Below are 25,028 nucleotides of genomic sequence, written 5' to 3'. Positions count from 1 at the left end.
ATAAAAGTGTTTCCACAAGCAAAGTTGTAGTCAACTGTTTATCGTTTAAAAATAAATTGTCCATACTAAGTTGGAGATGAAGGGGTGTAAATGCAATTTCGTTTTAGTGTGTTTGTTTGTAAGATGCATGTGTGTGTGTGTGTGTGTGTATGCACGCGTGTATACGTGCATGTATGTCCATTAACTTGTGTGTGTGTATTCATGTGCCATGTTTATTTGTGTACTTGTGCATTTATGTGAGACCATGTGCATGTGGTTGTGTATATATAGATGCATGTGTACTGGTCACTGTTTGCGTGTTAATGTGTGTGTGTTAATGTATGTGTGTGTGTGTGTTTGTGTTAATGTGTGTGCATGTGTGTCTATATGTGTGTGTGTGTGTGCGTGAGTGTGTGTGTGTAAATTTGTATGCGTGTGTGTGTATGTATGTGTGTGTGTTAATGTGTGAGCGTGTGTGTGTATGTGTGTGTTAATGTGTGTGTTTGTGTGTGTTAATGTGTGTGTGTGTGTGTATGCGTGAGTGTGTGTGTTAATGTGTGTGCGTGTGTGTGTATGTATGTGTGTGTGTTAATGTGTGTGCGTGTGTGTGTGTGTGTGTGTGTGTGTATGTGTGTTAATGTGTGTACGTGTGCATGTATGTGTGTGTGTTTATGTGTGTGCATGTGTGTTTATATGTATGTGTGTGTGTGTTAATGTGTGAGCGTGTGTATGTATATGTGTGTGTTAATATGTGTGCATGTGTGTGTGTGTGTGTGTGTGTGTGTGTTAATGTGTGTGCGTGTGTGTTAATGTGTGTGTGTGTGTGTGTTTGTGTGTCTGTGTGTGCTTTAAGAGTAAAAGCCTCTTAAAAGCCACACTAGAAATATCAAGGGGGTGGGGTGGGTGGTTTACTTACTTCCTTAGATCGACTCACTTCTGTTTTAAGGCCAGCACAATGTTTCTGCTTATATGTACTCTAATTTAATCTATTTAAAATCGTGAAGCGGATGGAGGGGGAGGGAAGTGGGGGGGGGGGTTTTGGGTGGGGGGGTTTGGGGCGGGCGGTGACGCCTGCAGGGTGGGCGGGAACATCTCCACTTGCAGTTTCCATTTCTGCAGGTGATGAGCTGAAGTGACCCATAGATCTGGAGCTCACTGTGGAGACAGTCAGCTGGAGATATCAGACCTCCCCGCGGGCCCCTGCGCAGACAGGAACACCACAGGTACGGCTCGCTTCCTCCCTCTGCCCTTCCCCCTGCGAAAGGGAACCCGTAGCGTGGCTGCTTTTGGGAAAAACGGGCTTGCTGGCGCTCAAGGTCATGGGTAGCTTCAGACCCCAGGTGGGGCGCTGACTTGTTGAGTGATGTATTCAAACCTGAAGAGGGATACGTTGCACGTACAAATGTTATGCTAGTGAGTCACTCCACATAAGAGATATCTGTAAATAGCTTGCTTTCTGGGTAAAAAAAAGTAAAATGTGGAAAAAGCCTAGCTCTCCTTATATTTGCACTAGTGTATGTTGTGTGAAGGAAGTCTGCTAGCTAGCCGGCTTGAGGATCGACAAACCTCGAGTGCTGTGAAAAAGTATTTTTCCCCTTCCTGGTTTCCTCTAGTATTGTGTATTTGTCACACTGAATGGTTCCAGATCTTTAGACGAAATGTAATATTAGACAACGCAAATCTGAGTAAACACATTTTTTAAATTATTGCATTTATTTAATGAAAAAACACTTATATCACCCATGCGTGCAAATAATTGCCCCCTGAAACGTAATAACTGGTTGCATCACGCTTAGCAGCAATAACTGCAACCAAATGCTTCCTATAATTAGATATCAGTCTTTCACATCACTGTGGATGAATTTGAGCTCACTCTTCTTTGCTTCCTGGGTTTAAAAAATGTGACTGTTGTGTGGTTTAGCTTTTTTATCATTCGAGAGATTAAAGTGATCTCAAGTGAGGTTTCAAAAAAAATATTATTTCAGTTTTAGGGTATGTTAGCAATTGGCTGAGACAGATTTTGTGTGCAATGAAGAATATTGCCTACAAAAAATAAATAAATAAATAAATGTACCTCTGGAAACAAAAATATATTCTTATAGCCACTTAAATATATTCTCTTGCTTTTGGCAGGCCATTTTCAAGCACACAGGTCACCAGAAACTGTAAATATGTTTTAAAAATATCGTTAAAAAAGTAAAAAAGTAAAGTTTCACTTTAATCTCTCGAATGATCAAAATGCTAAACCACACCCCCCCCCCCAAAAAAAAAAAAAAACCAACACACACCAGTTAAATCACAGTGCAATGAACATGGGATTTAATATTACAGTAGCCAAGAATACTAATGCCTGCAATTTCAACCTTTTTGAAAGTTTATCCATGCTAAGGGTGTATGGGAAATGCAGTCTTTCTGTGAATCATGAATATCATAATGATACCTTAATGATGCATCCACAAGGCCTCACAACACTGCAGAACGATGTCTCACTTCTGGTGAGAACAGGCTTCTTTTGAGTATGCTTCTGTTATTCGGCTAAAAACAAAACAGGAAGCCAGACTAGATGACATTTCTTGAAGGGAATTTTTTTAAATTCAAAATTATACAGTGTGTTGTTATATGAAATATTTTGAGCTTTACAAAACAAAGGAATAGCAGGAATTGTAGGTATTGGGATCTCTTCTCAAACAACTTCAAGACGTTACAATTACACAAAATAATATTTCTTTGGCCTACTACACACAACCCATTTTAATGGTTGTAGATACCATCTATGACTGATAAAGCCAAATACTGATCATCCTAAACACAAGCATTTTTTTTGTGGCTGGAAGTTTCCAGAAGCATGAACAATGCAGACTGCAAAAGTGACTTTTTTGAGTAATACAAAATGATTCACATAACTAAAGCCTGCTTTTCCACAGGCTGGCAATTTCAGTAAAAAGGCAGCACACAGGTAGACAAAAACTGATACAAAATGAACAAAACTGTCACAAAACCACTGCTGACAACTATTGATCTTTCAAAGCTAAAGAATTCAGAATTGAAATGACTACTTTTTCCATTCGCACAGTAAAATATTCAGTGCTAAACTACAGTTCACACATTTGAGACACGCAGTCAGCGTCATACTCATAAATGTGCTACAGGGAACTGCCGAAATAAACTGCCCGCTCACGTCCTACATCGATGTTCGTAGTCAGCTCATGCTCGTCTGTTTTCGCCTCGCGTCTCCGACCAATGCAGGACATCGCAGTCGAGGGGTATACTCCTTCAACCGCGGTTGCCCCTGGTTACCCTCAGGTTCTTTTGACAACATCACCTAAACCGCTGTTCCTGGTGGAAACGTCAGCATGTTCAGCAGCCTTAGTCACTGAAACACCCTGCCGAAAACAAGTGCTCCCCAAAAAGGGAATCCTGGGGGAGAAGTGGGAACACGCTGGGATATTTAAATGTTTAAATTACATCTGGATCCACCTGCAACCTGTGCAGAAGCACCCCTGGAGTGAAGTGACCCCGGAGATCTGAAGCTCCCCACAGAGACGTCGGCTCAAGATATCACTCTCCTCCCAGCCTCGTGCAGACAGGAAGGAACACCACAGGTACGGGTCACTTCCACTCTCTGCACTTCCCCCAGCGAAAGGGAACCCGTAGCCTAGCGTGTCGCTTTTGGAAATGGGCTTGCACCTCAAGGTCACGGGTTCAATTCCTAGATGGGACACTGACTCTTGAGTAGATAGGTGTTTCCAACCTGTACAGAAGAACTTGCTTTCAATGCACTGTGTATCCCTCTTTTACTCAAGCATTTCTATCATCATCATGGTAGTTACCTGTATTGCAGCCTTATCCATATACATTGAGCAAAAATCAAAATCAAAACCGCGTCATTGTGAGAGTAATATTTCATCTAATTCAAATATTATCATCCATGTGTACGATAGGGAAGTTAACAGCGCTGTATTGATATTAATGCTGAGTGTGCAGTTAAAGAGCTGTAGCATAACCTGCAGAGTACACTGTCTGTGAGTACGTGGTAAGTCCACCACTAGGTCTCATGCTGGCTTTTGTTGATTCGATTTTGTGTTGTTTTTGTCCTTGAAGGAAAAGTAATACACCCAAAACATCAGTCTTTAACAAAAAAAAAAAAAGGTAAACATTTGATGGATAAGGTGTTGATTAACAGTACGGCTCGCTTCCTCTCTTGTGAAAAAGCCAATCACATGTGAAAATGTCCTGTTCACATGTGACATTTTCCTTTCACATGTGAATATTTTATTTCACATGTGGAAAGGCAAATTTCATATGTGATTGTTACGTAAGGTTATAGAGAATGGAGAGTATGTGACAGTTATCTACAAGTTAAATTAACTTTTTTTCATTTTATTTCTCTTTCATGTAATTTTATGTTGGAAAACGCTTCGAACATCATGTAAAAGCGCTATACAAAAAACATTATCATTATGATTATTATTTTGAAACAGTAAGTGGATATGGGAAAATATTCACAATTTAGTGATTTTGTGTATTGCGAAAGACTACTCCCTCTAGCCTAAATAGACTAAAGAGCAATTGTACCTGTTGGTATTTACATTTGGAAAATTGACTTTTTTCACCAAGAAAAATGTATGGAAACAGGTTACCAAATCAAACCAAATATCAGTTTTTGCAACCCAGTTCTCCAAATGCCACTTGTTGTTCTTTATTTTTTATACACATTTTTGCTTGCAAATGTTGCACAGTGCTAAAAAAATAAGTAGAATAATTGGTCTAGTCAGGGCAAGTTTATGTTGCAACAGTCACATCTGCTTAGGCTCCCTCATATTAAACAATGAAGAAAAAACAATCTGTTTAAAAAATTAACTGTTGCCCTGTGAAAAATTGGTGGCCTGTCCAAGGTATATTCCTGGCTCTCGCCCAATGCTCGCTGGGATAGGCTCCAGCACCCCCGCAACCCTGCTCAGGATAAGCGGGTATAGATAATGGATGGACCCTGCTCAGGATAAGCGGGTATAGATAATGGATGGACCCTGCTCAGGATAAGCGGGTATAGATAATGGATGGACCCTGCTCAGGATAAGTGGGTATAGATAATGGATGGACCCTGCTCAGGATAAGCGGGTATAGATAATGGATGGACCCTGCTCAGGATAAGTGGGTATAGATAATGGATGGACCCTGCTCAGGATAAGCGGGTATAGATAATGGATGGACCCTGCTCAGGATAAGCGGGTATAGATAATGGATGGACCCTGCTCAGGATAAGTGGGTATAGATAATGGATGGACCCTGCTCAGGATAAGCGGGTATAGATAATGGATGGATGGATGGAAAATGAACTGTCTTGTGACTGTTGACAGCTGCGCATGATAGTCTGTGCGCTGAGGGCGTAACTGCTACGCCTCCCTGCCGCCCGTCCTTTCTGACAGGATTGCTGTTCCTTCCCTCCATTTCCCAGCTCCTTCAGTGCACACAGAGGACCCCGGTGGGGAAAAAAAGAGACAAAACAGAGCGACATCATCGCCTTTCTACAGACTACAGATTCGACTGTGCCATCGCAACGCAATGACAGGAGTCATCTGGGCAGTGCTGATCTTCAGTCTGGCACAAACAGTGCTATTAGACAGTAATGACAACAAAAACGCTACGGGTATGTTGTACAGAAATCACAGTGGGAGGGGAATGTTGTACAGAAATCACAGTGGGAGGGGAATGTTGTACAGAAATCACAGTGGGAGGGGAATGTTGTACAGAAATCGCAGTGGGAGGGGAATGTTGTACAGAAATCACAGTGGGAGGGGAATGTTGTACAGAAATCACAGTGGGAGGGGAATGTTGTACAGAAATCGCAGTGGGAGAGGAATGTTGTACAGGAATCACAGTGGGAGGGGACTGTTGTACAGAAATCACAGTGGGAGGGGAATGTTGTACAGAAATCACAGTGGGAGGGGAATGTTGTACAGGAATCACAGCAAGAGGGGAGTGTTGTTTAGATTTTATATGACGGAAGGAACAATGCTTTTGGTGAAGCAAGCCCTCCTGCTCATGAGTGTCCATTATCAGTGACCTGGGGGAGGGGGGCTCTCATGTTTAAAAAATAGCCCTCCCAAAGTCCTCTATGAAATGTTGTACAGAAATCACAGTAGGAGGGGAATGTTGTGCAGGAATCGCAGTGGGAGGGGAATGTTGTACAGGAATTACAGTAGGAAGGGAATGTTGTACAGGAATCACAGTGGGAGGGGAATGTTGTACAGGAATCACAGTGGGTGAGGAATTTTATACAGGAATCACAGTAGGAAGGGAATGTTGTACAGGAATTACAGTGAGAGGGAATGTTGTACAGGAATCACAGTGGGAGTGGAATGTTGCACAGGAATCACAGTAGGAAGAGAATGTTGTGCAGGAATCACAGCAGGAGGACAAGGTTGTTTAGATTTTTATATGACAGAAGGAACAATGCTTTTGGTGAAGCAAGCCCTCCTGTTCATGAGTGACCAATATCAGTGACCTGGGGGAGGGGGGCTCTCATGTTTAAAAAATAGCCCTCCCAGAGGCCTCTAAATATGTATGTTTGTTGGCTTAGCGACCTGTGATGTCATTTATTTTCCTTTTATAGAAGCAACACCTGCAAAGAATACAACGGTCAAAGGTAGGTACATTTCTCTCCTTGCATGTTCTCATCACGAATGGTGTATGTTTACTAAAGGCAACAAGAGAGGTAGTGGTATGGGAAAATGTAAGATCCATCATTTTTACAAATGTATTTAGTTCTCCACCAGTTAAGGTTAAACTGGAATCACAGTGGGAGGGGAGATTTGTACAGGAATTGCAGTGGGATGGGAATGTTGTACAGGAATTGCAGTGGGATGGGAGTGTTGTTTAGATTTTATATGACAGAAGGAACAATGCTTTTGGTGAAACAAGCCCTCCCGCTCATGAGTGTCCATTATCAGTGACCTGGGGGTGGGGGGCTCTCATGTTTAAAAAATAGCCCTCCCAGAGGCCTCTAAATATGTACGTTTGTTGGCTTAGCGACCTGTAATGTCATTTATTTTCCTTTTATAGAAGCAACACCTACACAGAATGCAACGGTCAAAGGTAGGTACATTTCTCTCCTTGCATGTTCTCATCACAAATGGTGTATGTTTACTAACGGCAACAAGAGAGGTAGTGGTATGGGAAAATGTAAGATCCATCATTTTTACAAATGTATTTAGTTCTCCACCGGTTAAGGTTAAGCTGGAATCACAGTGGGTGAGGAATTTTATACAGGAATCACAGTAGGAAGGGAATGTTGTACAGGAATTACAGTGAGAGGGAATGTTGTACAGGAATCACAGTGGGAGGGGAATGTTGTACAGGAATCACAGTGGGTGAGGAATTTTATACAGGAATCACAGTAGGAAGGGAATGTTGTACAGGAATTACAGTGGGAGGGAATGTTGTACAGGAATCACAGTGGGAGTGGAATGTTGCACAGGAATCACAGTAGGAAGGGAATGTTGTGCAGGAATCACAACGGGAGGACAAGGTTGTTTAGATTTTTATATGACAGAAGGAACAATGCTTTTGGTGAAGCAAGCCCTCCTGCTCATGAGTGTCCATTATCAGTGACCTGGGGGAGGGGGGCTCTCATGTTTAAAAAATAGCCCTCCCAGAGGCCTCTAAATATGTATGTTTGTTGGCTTAGCGACCTGTGATGTCATTTATTTTCCTTTTATAGATGCAACACCTACAAAGAATGCAACGGGCAATGGTAGGTACATTTCTCTCCTTGCATGTTCTCATCATGAACAGTGTATGTTTACCAAATGCAACAAGAGTATTTAGTTCTCCACTGGTTGAGGTTAAACTGGAATCACAATGGGAGGGGAGTTTTGTACAGGAATTACAGTGCAAGGGGAATGTTGTACAGGAATCACAACAGAAAAGGAATGTTGTACGGGAATCACAGTAGGTGGGGAATGTTGTACAGAAATCACAGTGGGAGGGGAAAGTTACACAGGAATCACAGTAGGAAGGGAATGTTGTGCAGGAATCACAGTAGGTGGGGAATGTTGTACAGAAATCACAGTGGGAGGGGAACGTTGCACAGGAATCACAGTAGGAAGGGAATGTTGTGCAGCTATCACAGTGGGAGGGGAATGTTGCACAGGAATCACAGTGGGAGGGGAATGTTGTGCAGGAATCTCAGTGGGAGTGGAATGTTGTGCAGGAATCTCAGTGGGAGGGGAATGTTGTACAGGAATCGCAGTGAGAGGAGAATGTTGTTTATATTTTTATATGACAGAAGGAACAATGTTTTTTGTGAAGTGAGCCCTCCTGTACATGAGTGTCCATTATCAGTGAACTGGGGAAGCGGAGCACTCATTTAAAAAATAGCCCTCATAAAGTCCTCTATATATGTATGTTTGTTAGCATAGTAACCTGTGACGTAATTTCCTTTTCTTTTATAGGAAAACCAATTTCATGCAATACAATGGGCAATGGTAGGTATATTTCTTTTCTTGTATGTTCATCATGAACGGTGTATGTTTACCAAAGGAAACAAGATTATTTAGTTCTCCACTGGTTGAGGTTAAACTGGAATCACAATGGGAGGGGAGATTTGTACAGGAATCACAGTGGGAGAGGAATGTTGTGCAGGAATCACAGTGGAAGGGGACTGTTGTACAGAAATCACAGTGGGAGGGGAATGTTGTTCAGGAGTCACAGTGGGAGGGGAATGTTGTTTTGATTTTTTTAGATGACAGAAGGAACAATGTTTTTGCAGGAGCAAGCCCACCTGCACATGAGTTTCCATTATCTGTGACCTGGGGGAGGGTGGGGGTGTTGTACAGGAATTGCAGTGGGAGGGGGATGTTGTACAGGAATCACAATGGGAGCAAGCCCTTTAAATATAGCCGCGTTTCCACCGCAGGAACTATACCCCGGAACTAGGAACCTTTTGAGGAACTCAGTGCGTTTCCACCGCAGGAACTAGGGTCTAAATTTAGTTCTGGGGGCTTTGTTTTACCCCCCAAAACGTTCCTGCTCGGGGGGTAGTACTTTCCGAAAGTACAGGAACCTTTTGGGTGGAGCTTGCAGCGCTGAACATTTCTGATTGGTCGAGTACTCGTAGCATTTGTGTTGTATTTATTTTCCGCCATTACCCGCCATGTTTGAAAATATGCAGCGGCAAACCAATTTATTTTCATAATAACTTCAAATCAAACTTGTATGTTATGCGGCGCAGTAGCCTACTTTTGGTTATAACCTGTCAACGTCTTGGAATTATAACGTGTGCTCTTCTGTTCTTTTCTTGCTTTAGTATTCGTTTTATAAAATGCTAAGCATTCGTGCTGGGACAGCATATTACGTAGGCTACCAAAACATTCAAACGGATTAATTCGGTTGCTGAAAATTTTCTTCCAGATTTTCTTTGTTAGCCCGTTGTAATTGACTCAAAACGTTTGATACAGTTATGTGAGGTATGCGGTAGTTCTGCATAATTAACATTGGCGATACAGTACAAGCAAACTGGAAATCACCTTCCGCACTTTTTATCCGGGTAAAATAACAGGTTAATTCTAGTAATCTTCGCTTTAGCTTTTTCAGACTGCCGTAATTTTACTCAATTTTACTGCCATTTTTCAATTCCACGAAAAGACCAGGAAGACTATGGACTCATTTATGGTGCATGGTTCGCATCTGGAGGGCACACTTCGCTGCTCGGCTAGCAGTAACTTCGAAGGAAAGCAAACGGTGGCTGTACCACTACTAATTTACATTTTCATGCAGGTCCGAGTTTTCGTTCTATTCTTGTCATTTTGCAATTAGCCTCTATGGAATTGACGACGAGAAAGTAATAAAACAGCAAATTGTTTACAACGTGTGCATGTTTTCTGCTGTTAATGAATGTGTTTGAGAGGATATATGAAAATCAATAAATACAAAAGTAACCATATATAGTCATTGTTGGTAACCCGTTGTATATAAGTGGAATAAACCCCTCCGGGCTGTCCCGGTTATTAGAAAATAATGTAGGCTACTTCGGTGGTAGTATGGGGTTACAGAAGAAATCATATGACAGATGGACCGACGACAACGTCAGTGGGCTAATTTGCCTAATCTTCGCGGTACTTTAGACCCCGGTGGAAACGCAGACAACCATTGGCTGAAGGAACCTTTTAGTTCCTGGTAAAGTAGTTCCTGGGACTGAAAGTTCCGGGTAATTTTGGTGGAAACGCGGCTTATGTTTGCTTGTTGGCATAGCAACCAGTGATGTCATCCTCGTGTGTTCCCATCTCTTACACTTATATTCACGCATTTTGATAAATATCATTTAAAGCAGTCAAACCAGGGAGGGACTGCGTGGCCTCATCTGGTCAGCCTTAGGAGCCATGTTCCTGAATAAATAAATAATAAAACTGTCCCGCAATCACTTTATTAAATCTGTGTTGGGACAGGACTCCTGTTTGTGTTGGGGTCCGCACATTTAAATTTGAGTGGTACCGTGATGCTCATGACGAGGCAGATGTGATGGTTCAGACCCATTTAAAATTAAACCCAGGTGTCCTGTGCAAGCATTTAATATATTTTTTTGTTCATTTGCATACGTATTCGCATCTTGTACCTCATGCCTTCATGCCTTTCCTAGTACTGCAGCAAGGCAATGCTAACTTTCATACACTTCGTGTCAAGGGGAGTGTGTCACGCATTGCGACACACCCCCTTTGGTGGACAGAAGAGTTCGGCACAGGGAGATATGGGAATTCCGATATTTACCGGTCTTTATTTTAAATAGGTAGAGAGAGAGTGCGCGATTCTACAGAAATTAAACAGAACAACTTCACCTTTTACCCCCACGGGATCCAGGTGAAAAAAAAAGTAATAAATTAACACAACAAACTAAAATAACAAAAGAGAAAATAAACAAAACAGCCCAACAGCAGCTTTCCAGCTCTTACAGACGGTGCAGCTCTCTCTCGATTCGGGAGTTCCCCCGTCACAGCGGCACACTGGGAAGGGAGCACACTCGACAATACCTGGACTAATTAATTATGCACTCCAGGTGCGCGTGTCTACTTAACCAGTGGGTGTGGTCTTTCGATTGCCCTGAACCTCTCCCACAAACCGAGCCATGCCACAGAGGAGTTGAGGGAAGTATATGTGATATTTAATGATAAAATGCGGCTTGTATGCAAATTGTGCATAAACATCTACTCTCAGTCAACTGTTATTTAATCATGTTTTAGTTACGTGGAAATACAATTAACCAAATTCCGAGAAAGTACATCAATAAAACTCGACCCTCAATGCTCTTCAAGTTACGTGAAAATCTTTTGCACAGTACCTGAGAAATTGATGATAGATTTTAAAAGCACTTTTGCTGTAAAGGGGCCATTTGCATTTTTGGAGTCGTCAACTTTCTCATGGGAATGACTGAGCTTTGCAGCATCATAACATGAAAATGTGTATCTGTTACCTCACACTGATATTCTAACTAAAGTGATAAACTTTTTCTGTTCATGTGGAGAAGAGACAATAAATAAATAAATAAATAAATAAATAAGGATGCATGAAGCTTATGGAAATTCCAGAGCAGCTGAAGCCATAGGCCTTTGTAAAATTTTACATTGACAAGAGAAATTGTATTCCATTCATTTAAGATAAACTGACTATAGTCGGTCTAAACTGTGTTTTTCTCACGAACAGAAACGTGGTGGAAGGAGTACCTGACGCTGAAACATGGCATCACTTTTGCTGCCGGAGCAGGCCTCTCTGCAATCGTTTGCTCCGCCTGTTGCTGTGTGATTGGATTGTGCTCACGGTACAGTATGAATGGAGCAGTAGTAGTTCGTTTCAGTTCACAGAGCACAGAGTGACCAAAGGCATCATTTCAAATGTTACGTTACGGTAGGAATGTCAAAATGTTTTTTTCGGACCGAAGAGCCGTTTTTTAACAGACCATGTGTTTCGCCATAGACGGAAACGACGAGAACGGAGAGACGAAGATAAGGAGTACCATGGAGCTGCCCTGACCATGGTGGCAAGCGTCGACCGACAGGTAAAGCTGCCCAATACCTTGGGGAGCATTTTGTAGCTTTGCACAGCTTGTGGAAAGCAGTGATTCTCAAACTGTAGGCCCCTATATTACATTAGCAGCGTTTAGCAGACGCCCTTATTCAGAGCAACGTATACAACTTAAAGGGGAATCGCACTTTATAACACTTCTGCTTCTCATGACTGATATTGTCCTTCTAAGGAATGTGTCGCCCTTCATTTGAAAAATTGAAAAATGAAGGGCGACACATTCATTAGAAGGACAATATCAGTCATGAGAAGCAGAAGTGTTATAAAGTGCAATTCCCCTTTACGGCATTTCTACGTGGCATCCATTTATACTGCTGGATATGTACTGAAGCAATTTAGGTTAGGCACCTTAGGCAGTTCCCCAACCATTATACTACACTGCCCCCCTCAGTGGGTCATGGGAAGTGTTGAGGTAGGTCATAATATTGTAAGGGGGGGCGGGAACTTGCTGTTTAGATTTAGACTTGCCTTTGACATCCAGCCAATTAAAATACTGCAATTTTTTCCATCGACTGCACTATTTGCAGGGAATGAAGGAACAGGGAAAAAGTTTTCTGCGAGCCACCCCTTATTAAAATGTCTGTCCCCGGGTGACCCAAAGAAAACAGGTCAGGGACAGGTCAGCGAAGGTCACCTGACAGTGACCCCGGCCCGGTGTTTTCCCCTCTCGTTCTCCCAGCGGAGCGGCTCAGCGGGATTGGCCGAGGACGAGCAGGCGCCGCTGCACGCCGGCGGAGAGCAGGGGGAGGGCGGGGCGGCGGGCGGGGCGAACGCAGACGTGGACTACGCCACCATCGACGTCTCCCAGCTGAAGAAGAGAGAGGCGGCGGACGAGCCGGGGCCCGGCGCCGACACGGACTACGCGGAGATCCGGAAGGAGAGGAAGGGGGGCGGAGACCGCGGAGAGGGAGAGGGAGAGGGAGAGGGGGAGGGGGGCGAAGAGGCGGCAGCGGCGGCGGCGGCGGGAGTTGAGGGGGCCGCTGAAAATTTGGGGGCTGTGCAGCAGGAGTGCGCTGACGCTGGGGGTGAGTCTCCTCACATGAAATAAGTAAAGGGGAAGGTTTGGGGGTGCTAGGGAGAGGAAGGGGTGAACAGAGAGAGAGAGAGAGAATCGATGCTTCCAGCAGTTTGCCGGGTCATGTGACAGAGGCAGAGACCCGTAGGCCGCTCGCAAGTCCAGGCTCCGTCCCACACTGGGTGACCCGGGGTGTCCATTCTTATCCGAAAAAGAGCCCCCATGGGTTTTCGGTTTAGCCCAGCACTACAACACCTGATTCAACTGATTAAGTATTCATGGCCTTCAACCAAGACCTTCATAAGTAGAATCAGTTGTCTTAGTGCTAGTAATACGTAAATTGTTTGATTCTTTTAGTGTTGTCAACCACTCACATTTTTTTTTAAGTAATCAACTTTCTCATGGGAATGACTGAGCTCAACTGTGTCATAGCATGAAAATGCATGTCACCCTGATGTTCCGGTTAGCCGAACTGATGCGGTTTAAAATGATGACATTTCTGAGATCATTTTAATTGGGGAAGTAACAAAAACATAGAATAGACAGTACGGAGATGGATAATGCAACGTACAGTACTTTGCTCCTGGATCTATGTCTAAAGTATATGCAAAAGTTTATTGATTATACAAAATGTTATAAAGGCAAAATCATGTGTGTGTTAAAAAAAACATACCGAGAACAGCAGTGCTTGTATGTTATGCTGCTCAAAGTTTTGAACAAAGAGTGTGTTCTGGTTGTGATGAATAGAAGCAGCCTGTATTTCAAATGCTGACAATGTCATCCCCCTTTCTGTGATTATCCACCCAAATTGTTCTGCCTGTCTTTTGACTAAAGCCCTATTCGCACGGGACTAGCATTACCTGGGGACCTCTGGTAACTTGTAATAATTGCGGAGGTCGTCTGTGATCTTAATCCCGTGCGAATCTGCCATGTCCGTAATTTGTAAAGTAAAAATTCCACCGCAAATTACCTACCATATTTCGTCAAACACAGAGGTCATGTGGTAATATTAGTCCCGTGCGAATCGGCATCTCGGTGATTTGGGGTCGTATTTTACCGTTACGCAGAGCAGAGCCTTGACATTTTCAATCATATCCGGGATGATAAAGTCAGTAAAATACAGACTTCGCTTATCCCGTGCTAATGCGCCGCACGGGGAGGGGGGGGGGGGGGGGGTAATTTCTTAATCACGAGGTCCCCAGGTAATACTAGTGCCGTACGAACAGGGCTTAAGGTAAGAAAGGAGGATGAGACTGAGGTGCAGATAATTTTGTTCTCTTTTCAGAGCAAGGCTGAAGATCAGAGAGGGCTCCCGTTCACAGATGGATAACGACGTGAACTTCGGTCTAAACCCACATGAGAATAATGTTCAGTTTCAAAGGGGCAGTTCACCCGAAAATGAAAGAAAGCTACGTTTCATCTTACCAGGACTGCTATCTATCCATCCAGATAGATTTTCTGAGATTTTATGTGATGTGTTAAACTTTCTCTCTCTTCCCCACTTATTCAAAGCACTGTGCTTATTATGCATTTATGATGAAGAAAGTTTATTTTTCAAAGTTTTTCTGACCCAAGTTAATTGTACTTTTTGGACTGAAAGGACCTTTTACTGTCTTGCAAAGAAAGCTGGGGGAGAACATGTCTTAAACACAAGTGCATTCCTTTTGCAGTCTTTTTGAAGTTATATAATATAAGGGTATATAAAATAAGGGCATGACTAAATGAGGTATGTGTTTTTTTGTTTTTTTTTTTGCTGTAAAATAAGGAAAGAACAAACAAAAATAGACTTCTGTTCCATAGCAATTTGAATTATGTACAGTAAAAAGTGTTACTCTAACAGGATTTATGTTGTCAAAAAGGGATAAAATGTATTTGCTGGTTTGACATTGAACATTTGTTTAACTGTACAGGTTAACTGTTACTGTTAAAAAATAATCAAATTCTGATTAACTGTCTAGGTTCATATTAGGTTTCTTTAAAGTAAAAAAAAATGTTTTTAGTTTAATCGATGACCGCTATTGTGCTCACGTATTCAATTACAGTTTTTTTACGATTGCTTTGACTCATTTTGCACCAGAGTTTCAATGTGCAAAACTCTTAACACAGAGTGCTGTACTGTTCATTTTGGGTTCAAAATGTAATATAGCATGCAAAATAAAAATACCAGTGTCAGTGTACTTGAAATTATGTACAGCAAGCATCCCCTGTGATAGACTGCAGTATAGCGCTTGTGTTTTTATGAAAGACAAACAAAATATTAGATTAGATTATATGAAGTTTAATCATTAAAGAAAAACCATACAGTAATGCAGTAATGTAAACACAACTGTATTGTACAGTAAAGCAAAAACAGCTTAAGCAGCATTTTACCTCTCCGCTATATTTGGCCACAGAATTTCGTCTACGTTGTATCTGATGTCTTCGTTGGCAAGACAGCGCTTAGAGTGAAAACCACCATGTTCCTCAATCGGCGACCGCAGCACAGAAGCAGAAAAAAAAAAAACTCAGTGCTATAACGAAAACACAGTTCAGTTATTATCTCCACCCGTACGCTCAACGGCGTAACAATTTAGAAGGCTTTTTACTTCAACCAAGCTCCTTCTAAAACAAACACAATGCCACGTGTGTCAAAAGAAATGTTTTAATATAGCCTAACTCAAGCTCAACGTTACAGCAATTCAACTCAATTACGTTATTCCTTCAAAAAGGCTATCCAAACAGACCCGCACTTGCTGGTCTGCACAAGGCAAGCACATAAACAGCTCACCAACACTTCCTGTACCACGCTCGCCACTGATAGGCCAGAACGCCAGCGCACAACCGCGCCTACATACAAACCAGGAAGCAAACACTAGCTCTGCTTAATGCGAATCGAGAGAGCCACACGGCAAACCGATTATTGGGATGGCAGGTATGCCATCCCGCCAAGTTACGCCTTGGCGGGGGCATGCCCCCATACCTATACAGCACCGAGAGTTTGGCACTTTTCAGGGTTCCCCACAGAAATAACCACAACAGCCACAGACACTCAGCCCTTAAAAACATTAAATTCTGTACATTCTGACCCCATTTCAACAGACAGAATTCATAAACAACTTCACATGTCCACACAATAAAGCCCCAAACTAAGGGGATTTTGCGTTTTCTCCTTCTTCTTCTTCTTCTTCTCTTTCTTCTTCTTATTCTTCTTCTTCTCATTCTTATTTTTCCTGCCGCCTATCCCACTAACAACATGTCTCCCCATTGGACATTTCACTGACACCAGCCAAATCTGCCCTACACGACCCAATCAAAAACGCGCATACACACGCAAAATACCCATACATTTTTATTCTGAAACATTTCCCGTTCAAACAGCTTTGCGCCTGTGGCCTAGTGGGTAAGGTTACAGTCTTGGGAACATGGGGTCGTAGGTTCAAGCCCAGCTTAGAACACGTTTCTTTAACCTGCTTCAACCCTCACTAATAATTGTCTACTAGCCTACTTATCAATTGTTGCTTTTGCACCATATTTACCCGCCGTTCACCGTTCAGTTATTAACCGGCTACAATATTGCTAAGCCACATGGATTCAATGGGAGCTCTTCTGTGCTTACTGGCCTGTGTTCTTTAAAACCACCGGCAGGTTTGCTAATGATATTTCACGCATTGCATAGCTATGGCATTAGCTAACGAAGTCACGGCAAATGTATTCCTTTCATTAAAAAGTTACACCAGTTCACCAATGTGCCATTTCTAGTAACTATATTTCTTCACTTGGCTACCGTACAAAACTTTCATATCAGCAAACGCCACGTTTCTATTTCTACATTCATGTTACCTCGCTCTGTTCTCTATCTAGCCACATACGCTACAAACAATTACTACTTATGTACATTCTGCAACTCCGCAATTTGAACAGCTAATCTATCCGTGGCCTAGTGGGTAAGGTTACAGGCTTGGGGACACTGGGTCGTATGTTCAAGCCCAGTTTGAAACACGTTTCTTTAACCTGCTTCGATCCTCACTAATAATTGTCTACTACTTCTTAATTATTGCTTTTGCACCATTTCTACCCGCCGTTTACCGTTCAGTTATTAACCGGCTACAATATTGCTAAGATATATGCATTATGACTTACCGTCTGTAGGTTCAGTTATTGACCGGCTACAATATTGCTAAGCCATATGGATTCAACGGAAGCTCTTCTGTGCTTACTGGCTTGTGTTCTTCTTTAAAACCACCGGCAGGTTCGCTAATGATATTTCACGCATTGCATAGCTATGGCATTAGCTAACGAAGTCACAGACTGGTAAACCTCACTCACTCACGGCCACCCATATGCATTTCATGACGCAAATGTATTCCTTTTATTTAAAAGTTACACCAGTTCACCACTGTGCCATTTCTACTAACTATATTTCTTCACTTGGCTACCGTACAAAACGTTAATATCAGCAAACGCCACGTTTCTACATTCCTGTTACCTCGCCCTGTTCTCTATCTACCCACATACGCTACAAACAATTAGTACTTATGTACATTCCGCAACTCCGCAGGTTGAACAGCTAATCCATCTGTGGCCTAGTGGGTAAGGTTACAGGCTTAGGAACACTGGGTCGAATGTTCAAGCCCAGCTTGGAACCCGTTTCTTTAACTTGCTTCGACTCTCACTAATAATTGTCTACTACTTCTTAATTATTGCTTTTGCACCATATCTACCCGCCGTTCACCGTTCAGTTATTAACCGGCTACAATATTGCTAAGATATATGCATTATGACTTACCGTCTGTACGTCCAGTTATTGACCGGCTACAATATTGCTAAGCCATATGGATTCAACGGAAGCTCTTCTGTGCTTACTGGCTTGTGTTCTTCTTTAAAACCACCGGCAGGTTCGCTAATGATATTTCACGCATTGCATAGCTATGGCATTAGCTAACGAAGTCACAGACTGGTAAACCTCACTCACTCACGGCCACCCATATGCATTTCATGACGCAAATGTATTCCTTTTATTTAAAAGTTACACCGGTTCACCACTGTGCCATTTCTACTAACTATATTTCTTCACTTGGCTACCGTACAAAACCTTAATATCAGCAAACGCCACGTTTCTAGATTCATGTTACCTCACCCTGTTCTCTATCCAGCCACATAGGCTACACACAATTACTACGTATGTACGTTCTGCAACTCCGCATTAAAACATTACATTTAAAATCATGATTCACTCATAAGTATAACTACTAGCACTGAACATGAGAAAAACACATTCGTGCAATAGATTACATTACAGGTAAATAATGTGTGCAATGTTATTTGACCCTCCACTTCAACAACTGATGTTTAATACCGACTGTTATATATACCATTTGATAAGGAATATAAGCTCGCTCATGGTCACTCCATTTACTTCGCACTATACTCCGTGATCATGCCAACCTTCACCTACATGCCCATTCTGCTAAAAACATATTGTTTCAACTACGGAATTTCGTAATTTCATTTTAATTTCTCTCACACTGTTGTTATTCTCTCATACGCAAAGCCTGCTGGGACATATGCGTCTGCTCCTATTCTCCACTATCATGTTTTCCGGTTCTAGTTTAGCAAAACGGCTAAGAGGATTCCTACCTGCAGATTAGCCTATCAAAATGCCTTATAAACCTTACAAACACTAAAAGTGCATCTCCACGAAATAACAGACAATGGAGCAGGACAGAAGGATAAACCTTACAAACACTAATAGTGCATCTCCACGAAATAACAGGCAACGGAGCAGGACAGAAGGCTACACAAGTTGCGACCTAGGGAGTTATAATTCTACGGGCGTGTTGATTACTTTGTCAGTCAAGGCTCGTTGGATGGACGTCAAATCCGTGAGTACATACCATATTCCATCTGCGTTTCTGATGCGTTTACGCTTACGCCACTGCATCCTTTCTCACAGCCACTGTTTTACATATATAGCAAACCGAAACTGCTGAACGGTACACGCTCATCAGACTGTACAGATTCACATAACGATAGCCATAATCCACAACCGTTTCTTGCAGGGTCGCATTTCTCACTCTCATAATAAAACGCTTTGCAAAAAGAACTGATATCTCATAAAAAACACGTTTTCAACGTACAAAAATGCCAAGTTACTAAAAAGTATTGATATCAAAATGACGCCAAGTTACGATACTACAAACAATATAGGCTATCTTGCCTCACCAAAATGACATAAGATGTATCTCAAAGCAATGCTACCCAATATTTCCTCAGTTCTTTCAAGTCACTTGGCCCTGTGTTTTCTAATCTTACCATTTCACAATGTCATGCAAACTTTCTGTCAGATCAAAGAGACAAATATTTTGAATTGCCTCATGGAACACATTGAACATTGTACATTGAAATTAATGTATAAATTCATTTATGTACAGAACTGCTGCTGAGCAACGACAGGAAGCACACTTCTCCAGAAAACATGTTTATACTTGCTTCTGAACTGAATTTGAGTACATGTGCAAGTTATTGTATATTTGCTACGTACAATAAATACTGCATGTAAAACACATATTGTACATACATACATAGAGAACTTCTTTATCCGCATGGGGACATTTCCCTGGCAGCATCTTACATTCACATTCACGAACACACTTGTACCAAGAAACATACTATCATTCACGCAACAGAAAGCCTGGGCAGCGAAATACATAGGCCTACATACCAATACAAATTGGACATACACACACCTATTCAATCAATCTTCACTGTGAGAGAGCCATCCACACATATATTTGGCTTGTTCATGTAGTGCATGCTTATACACAGGGCCAAGTGACTTGAAAGAACTGAGGAAATATTGGGTAGCATTGCTTTGAGATACATCTTATGTCATTTTGGTGAGGCAAGATAGCCTATATTGTTTGTAGTATCGTAACTTGGCGTCATTTTGATATCAATACTTTTTAGTAACTTGGCATTTTTGTACGTTGAAAACGTGTTTTTTATGAGATAACACTTTACCCATGCTAATTAAATATCAAAAAGGGATACGTTTGCAATCCACAAACAATCCCGGACGAGCCCCAAATTCATGTGACGACCCGGCTCAAGGACCGACACATGAAACGGACACCAGACTTTGGTGGAAGGAAATAACAAGTGTTTATTGAAAAAAATAACAAAATCAAACTAACTACACCAGCGTCAGTAATTAGTGTGCATGGAGGTGTTGGGTGCCTGAAGTGTTTGGGTGTGCTAACTAAAGCATAAAAATGTGTACGGGGGAAAAAGTGCAGCAGCGTTTGTGGCAGTCAGGCTTCCAGCTGGTGGAGAGAGAGAGTGAACGCCCATTATCCTTGCCCTCTTAAGATCTACAAACAGCTGCATGCAGTCAGGATTGCTACTCCCAACAGCACGCAGCACCCCGGCCAACAAGGGCAAATACACAGACAGGTGAAAACAAAAGGGGAGGGGCGCACGCAAGGCCTGACAGCGCTGAATGGGCCCCCTGGCGAAATTGGACCCTAGGCACGTGCCTAGTTTTCCTAGATCTGGCCCTTGAGACCAATGGGCAGGCCTACTTACATACGAACATAATCCTAATGTGATGTCTAGGGCATAATGTCAACCAGTCCACACATTTATAGAGGATGGGTCGCTAAAGAATTCGCTACTGTAGCATTGCAACATTGCTGTACACATACCTGAACATATTCCACCCTCAAAGCCTTCGCTCTATCTTCATTCCTTAGCAAAGGCACCAAGTAAATTTGTTTCATTGTGATTTGTTTCTTTTTCAAAATTTGCCCAATTGTTGTTAGGCTGATTGAGTGGATGTTTTGGAAGATTCCGTTATCTGCCAGAATGTTTTTTTGGATTTTCTTGATCCGTATGTCATTTCTTTGAACCGCCATGTCTGCTAGTGCCCTTTCCTTCTGGGCAGAGAGAAGACGGCCACGTCCTCCACCTGGTGGTGCTTTTTCAGTTCTGAAGTACAATAAAGATAACAATTACAACAAAGATAATTCACACCCACACTTTAGTATTTATGAAATATACTGTATCACAGACAGCAAAATCAATGTTGCAATTACTGTAATTTCAATATACAGTGACTGTACAGTAAATTACGCATATTGACTTACCGATTGTCTTTTTTTTTTTTTGTTTTGCACTTTGTATGTCAGCACAGGATGTAGTGTCTTAAGGTGAGAATTCTGCAAGTCAGTTTAGCACTTTGCGTTAACAGTTTTACACCTTGTATGTCAGAATAGGATGCAGTGTCTTAGAGTATGAATTATGAAAGTCAGTTTGGCATTTTGCATTTTGAGTTTTGTACGTTGAAATTCTGCTGTGCAAAATGAGTCGTAAAAAACTGTAATTAAATAAACCATAGCAAAAGTGTTCGCTTGTTTCTCAAGGCAATGGGAGTAAAGTCCACTAGAGGGAGACAAATATCCCGAATGGGCCAAAAGTGACAAAACTGGAGATTCTAAGCCAGGGAAGTCACACTTCAGTCCTGGACGGTCGCAGTGTGTGCTGGTGTTCGGTGTGTTTCAGCACGAGTGATCAATCGAAGTCTTTGATTGGCTTAAGTGTCCATACACTCCTTGTTCTCAAAGCCTTAATTGTTTGCTGATTGCAGGGAGGCCATCAGTAACCGCAGACACTAAATGGTAAATGGACTGCATTTATATAGCACTTTTATCCAAAGCGCTTTACAATTGATGCCTCTCATTCACCCATTCATACACACACTCACACACCAACTGTGAAAGGCTGCCATGCAAGGTACTGTACCAATCAGCTCGTTGGGAGCAACTAGGGGTTAGCTGTCTTGCTCAGGGACACTTCGACACGCCCAGGGCGGGGGATTGAACCGGAAACCCTCCGACTGCCAGTCGACCGCTCTTACCTCCTGAGCTATGTCGCCCCACTACAGCCCCACTACAACCCTCCAGGCCTGGCGTTTCACACCTCTTTTGGAAGTGGTACAAAACAAATGAGTTCTGTGTGTACAGAGCATGACGCGCTTAGGGGAAGAAAAAAAACACAACTTATTAAGCAATAAAAAACCTCAGAAATATATTTATGTTAAAGAATCTTATGTTCACAGCCATTACACTTGAGCGATGATGGATTTCAAATCTAAGCTTGCTGTTGTTTAGAGTTTTCCTCATTGTTCAAGGAAAGCTGAATTCAGATACGAAGCGACTTATGTGCATGCATTCAGGAAGAAAAATTTCTATTGAGATAAACTGTATTTGTGTGAATGAAAGCTTGAATTTCTGCAATCTAGAAATGCACTGTAAAATATATTATTAAAATGAATTGTTACTAAAAGGGTTTTTTTTTCCCACATTTCAATTTTTGTGATGTTTGATTTTTAAGGGAGAAGGTGGACAAAAAAAAGAAGTTGAAGTCTAGGTTTTGTTTTTCTTTGCCACTCACAGCCTATTCATATGGATACAGGAGGCAAAACTGAACAGTGGTACACAGAGGTGACAGCATTCAAAAAATGCAGTTAGCAGAACAACTGAGGATATATTGACAGTTGCATATATTTAATAAAATTGCTAGATGAACACCTCCCCTCCACCACCACCCTCCAGATGAAAAAAGGCATGTAAAATTCTTTCAGTATACCGTACTCAAAAGACAAAACTGATTTTTTGCTAAAATTTCCGAAGTTCTCAATAGCATGACTGGACAAGTTAAAAGTAGAAAATAACCCCAAGGTTTGTCTGACCCTTTGAGATGACTTCCCATATTTGAAAGCCCTTTAAACCACATGAATACATGAACAAAAAACTGTATGGACTTGCATGCTAATATTTGCAGCCTGTTAACAAGCTCAGCTAAAACAGCAATGTGAAAAGCTTCTGACTTGCTAACAAGCTACAGTTGGCAAAAGCTTCTGTCTGAATTGCAGGCAAACTGATGTTCGTGTTGCTAATATTTTAGCTAGCTATTACAGTGTGCCGGCAAACACAAGAAATCATTCATTTAAAATCAACATTTTACCTCAAGGCATTGTTTACTGTTGTGGCTTATCTCTTGGTTTAAACTGTATTGCACCATTATAATTTATTTATTTATTTGTTTATTTATTTATTTATTTATTTATACAAGTAAACCTTATGGGTTGACAGGCAAGGGAGCAGTGGGTGGGGTGTCTAGTACTGGAGGTCATGAGCAAGCATGCTTCAATGGAACACTCAAGGATCCCCCCCCCCATCACTGCCATTTTAAAGATGGTGAAGTTAAAAGCGTCCTGGGTAAAATGAGCAGATTTCTGCATGAATAGGCTGGCAGGTGTTTTCCTTGTTTTCGGGTACAGAAACTCACTCACAGAGTAAACAAAGAGGGCCATTCAGAAAACTTAAAAATACCAGGGTTAATAAATTCTAAAGACTTATTGAGTGCTTGTTAAGCACTGCGTAAACTTAACTCGTATTTTAAGACCAAGATATAAAATAAAAACATGAAACATATTCGGGGATGTCATCTGTTGATACAGTTTTTTCTCTTATATTGAGTGCTTTCTGTTAGATGGACCTTCATCTTCATAAATTGTGTGTGTACCTGTGTGTGTGTTGTGTGTGTGTATGTGTGCGTTTTGGGGGGGATTAAGGATTAAGGATATGCTTATTGGATTAGGCCGCCCTTGTTCACAGGACAGATTACACACAACGACACCGTCAGCACACTGCTCCTGCTATCTGGACTAGAAAAGACCACTGGTGTCCCCTTATGGAATCCACTGTTAGGACTGGTTCCGCTAGACAGGAGGTTTTCCCTGAAGGGAGAAGGGAGGGAGGCAAGCAACGACTAACAAAGCAGTTGAGTGTGATGTTACACACTAATACACAATCGGATGCTCACGCAAAATAAAAATAAAACTTTTTATAAACCATGGGGTTGAAACGAAATGTACACAGCCAGATGGTGTGCAGTGTGTCTACAGAAGGAGCGTCCTGACACACGACAGGAACAAAATTCTGCGAAACACCTTGTGAGGGCACACGCCAGTCACGTTGTAAGCGCAGTCAAAATGGCGACGGGGGTGTGCGATGCTCCGAAAAAAAACAAAACAAAAAAAAGCACCGAGACAAAGCCCGTACGAAAACGAGGTAAACGAAACGTGCGCGTGCGCGGCACAGAAAGAGCACAGCCTGTTCACTGTTATACCATACTGGGCATGGCTGAGAATGCTAGCCTGGGGCCCTAAATAGCACGGACGAGGAACAGAGACCATGGCTCTGGCTACATGCACTTAGCATGCGAGCGCGTCATGCCGTACATGCGACCAGCTGACGTAGGGGGATCTACAAGCGCGTGAAGCTAAGGTAAGGCGCGTGTGCACATGATTACTGGTTGACTCGACCTATCAGATTTTCACTCAGCCACTATGTACTGACTGCAGAGTTAACATCGCGCAGTTAGTTGGTACGTAGCCTTTCCTTCAATCGTTTCTGGCTCCCTCTTTTTACCCTGCTGCTACCCATAGGAAGGGGAAACAAGCTGATTCTGAAAATAGACTTGGATGGTGAGGTTACCATGTCTGTGTGTGTGTGTGTGTGTCGTGTGTGTGGGTGTGTGTGTGTGTTAATTAATTACTTTTAAATACTTTTTTATTCATTTTTTGAAATACATCTTTACAAATACTGAGTATTTTCATTACAAAATGTTAAGTGGTAGTGAATATGCACGGCTAAATTCTATTTTATCAATGTCTAACCTTACAAAATGTGAAAGATAGAATTGTACATATGTATTTACATATGTTTTCAAATACAAATACATATTTGTATTTGACCCAGGTCTGGTGTGCTTGCATATGTGTGTGTGAGGGAAAGATATTTTTTTTTTTGATAACATATTTTAATCACCTGGACATACTTTGATAGAGACTTTGAATACATTTATAGATTTGTTAATGACTTTATATATTTGCAATAATTATGTGTTGAAATCATAATAA

At 41.9% G+C, this 25,028-nt stretch overlaps 1 protein-coding gene and 1 long non-coding RNA gene across 4 annotated transcripts; both read left to right on the top strand.

Annotated features, from left to right (window-relative positions):
- Nucleotides 1-1,051: 1,051 nt before the first annotated feature.
- On the top strand, nucleotides 1,052-8,779 carry LOC135237506 (uncharacterized). 2 transcript variants are annotated; one of them, XR_010324844.1, is made up of 7 exons: nucleotides 1,052-1,202; nucleotides 3,472-3,581; nucleotides 5,435-5,626; nucleotides 6,593-6,625; nucleotides 7,042-7,074; nucleotides 7,700-7,732; nucleotides 8,433-8,779. It is a non-coding gene; the product is annotated as an uncharacterized LOC135237506 (long non-coding RNA). The 2 variants fall into 2 exon arrangements; XR_010324846.1 differs by lacking the exons at nucleotides 7,042-7,074; nucleotides 8,433-8,779 and having other exon boundaries at nucleotides 7,700-8,250.
- Nucleotides 8,780-10,215: 1,436 nt separating this feature from the next.
- On the top strand, nucleotides 10,216-15,243 carry LOC135237494 (neurofilament light polypeptide-like). Of its 2 annotated transcripts, XM_064304671.1 has the most exons (4): nucleotides 10,216-11,788; nucleotides 11,944-12,025; nucleotides 12,731-13,076; nucleotides 14,352-15,243. In XM_064304671.1, the coding sequence occupies exons 2-4, from the start codon at nucleotides 12,002-12,004 to the stop codon at nucleotides 14,360-14,362; spliced, it is 381 nt and encodes a 126-aa protein (XP_064160741.1). In that variant the 5' UTR covers nucleotides 10,216-11,788; nucleotides 11,944-12,001; the 3' UTR covers nucleotides 14,363-15,243. The 2 variants fall into 2 exon arrangements, with proteins under 2 accessions (XP_064160741.1, XP_064160732.1); XM_064304662.1 differs by having other exon boundaries at nucleotides 10,216-12,025.
- Nucleotides 15,244-25,028: the final 9,785 nt, after the last annotated feature.

The sequence above is a fragment of the Anguilla rostrata genome, chromosome 1 (genome assembly GCF_018555375.3).
Source record: "Anguilla rostrata isolate EN2019 chromosome 1, ASM1855537v3, whole genome shotgun sequence".
NCBI lineage: Eukaryota > Metazoa > Chordata > Actinopteri > Anguilliformes > Anguillidae > Anguilla > Anguilla rostrata.
The sequence above is the reverse complement of the archived record's forward strand: the minus strand, read 5'-3'. Positions and strand labels throughout refer to the sequence as shown.

What these genes read in the sequence shown, in the direction of transcription:
- LOC135237494 (XM_064304671.1), top strand. Translation starts at nt 12,002, where the DNA reads ATGGTGGCAAGCGTCGACCGACAG. An exon ending in TGGCAAGCGTCGACCGACAG is followed by an intron (nt 12,026 to 12,730) that starts GTAAAGCTGCCC and finishes TCGTTCTCCCAG; the next exon opens with CGGAGCGGCTCAGCGGGATT.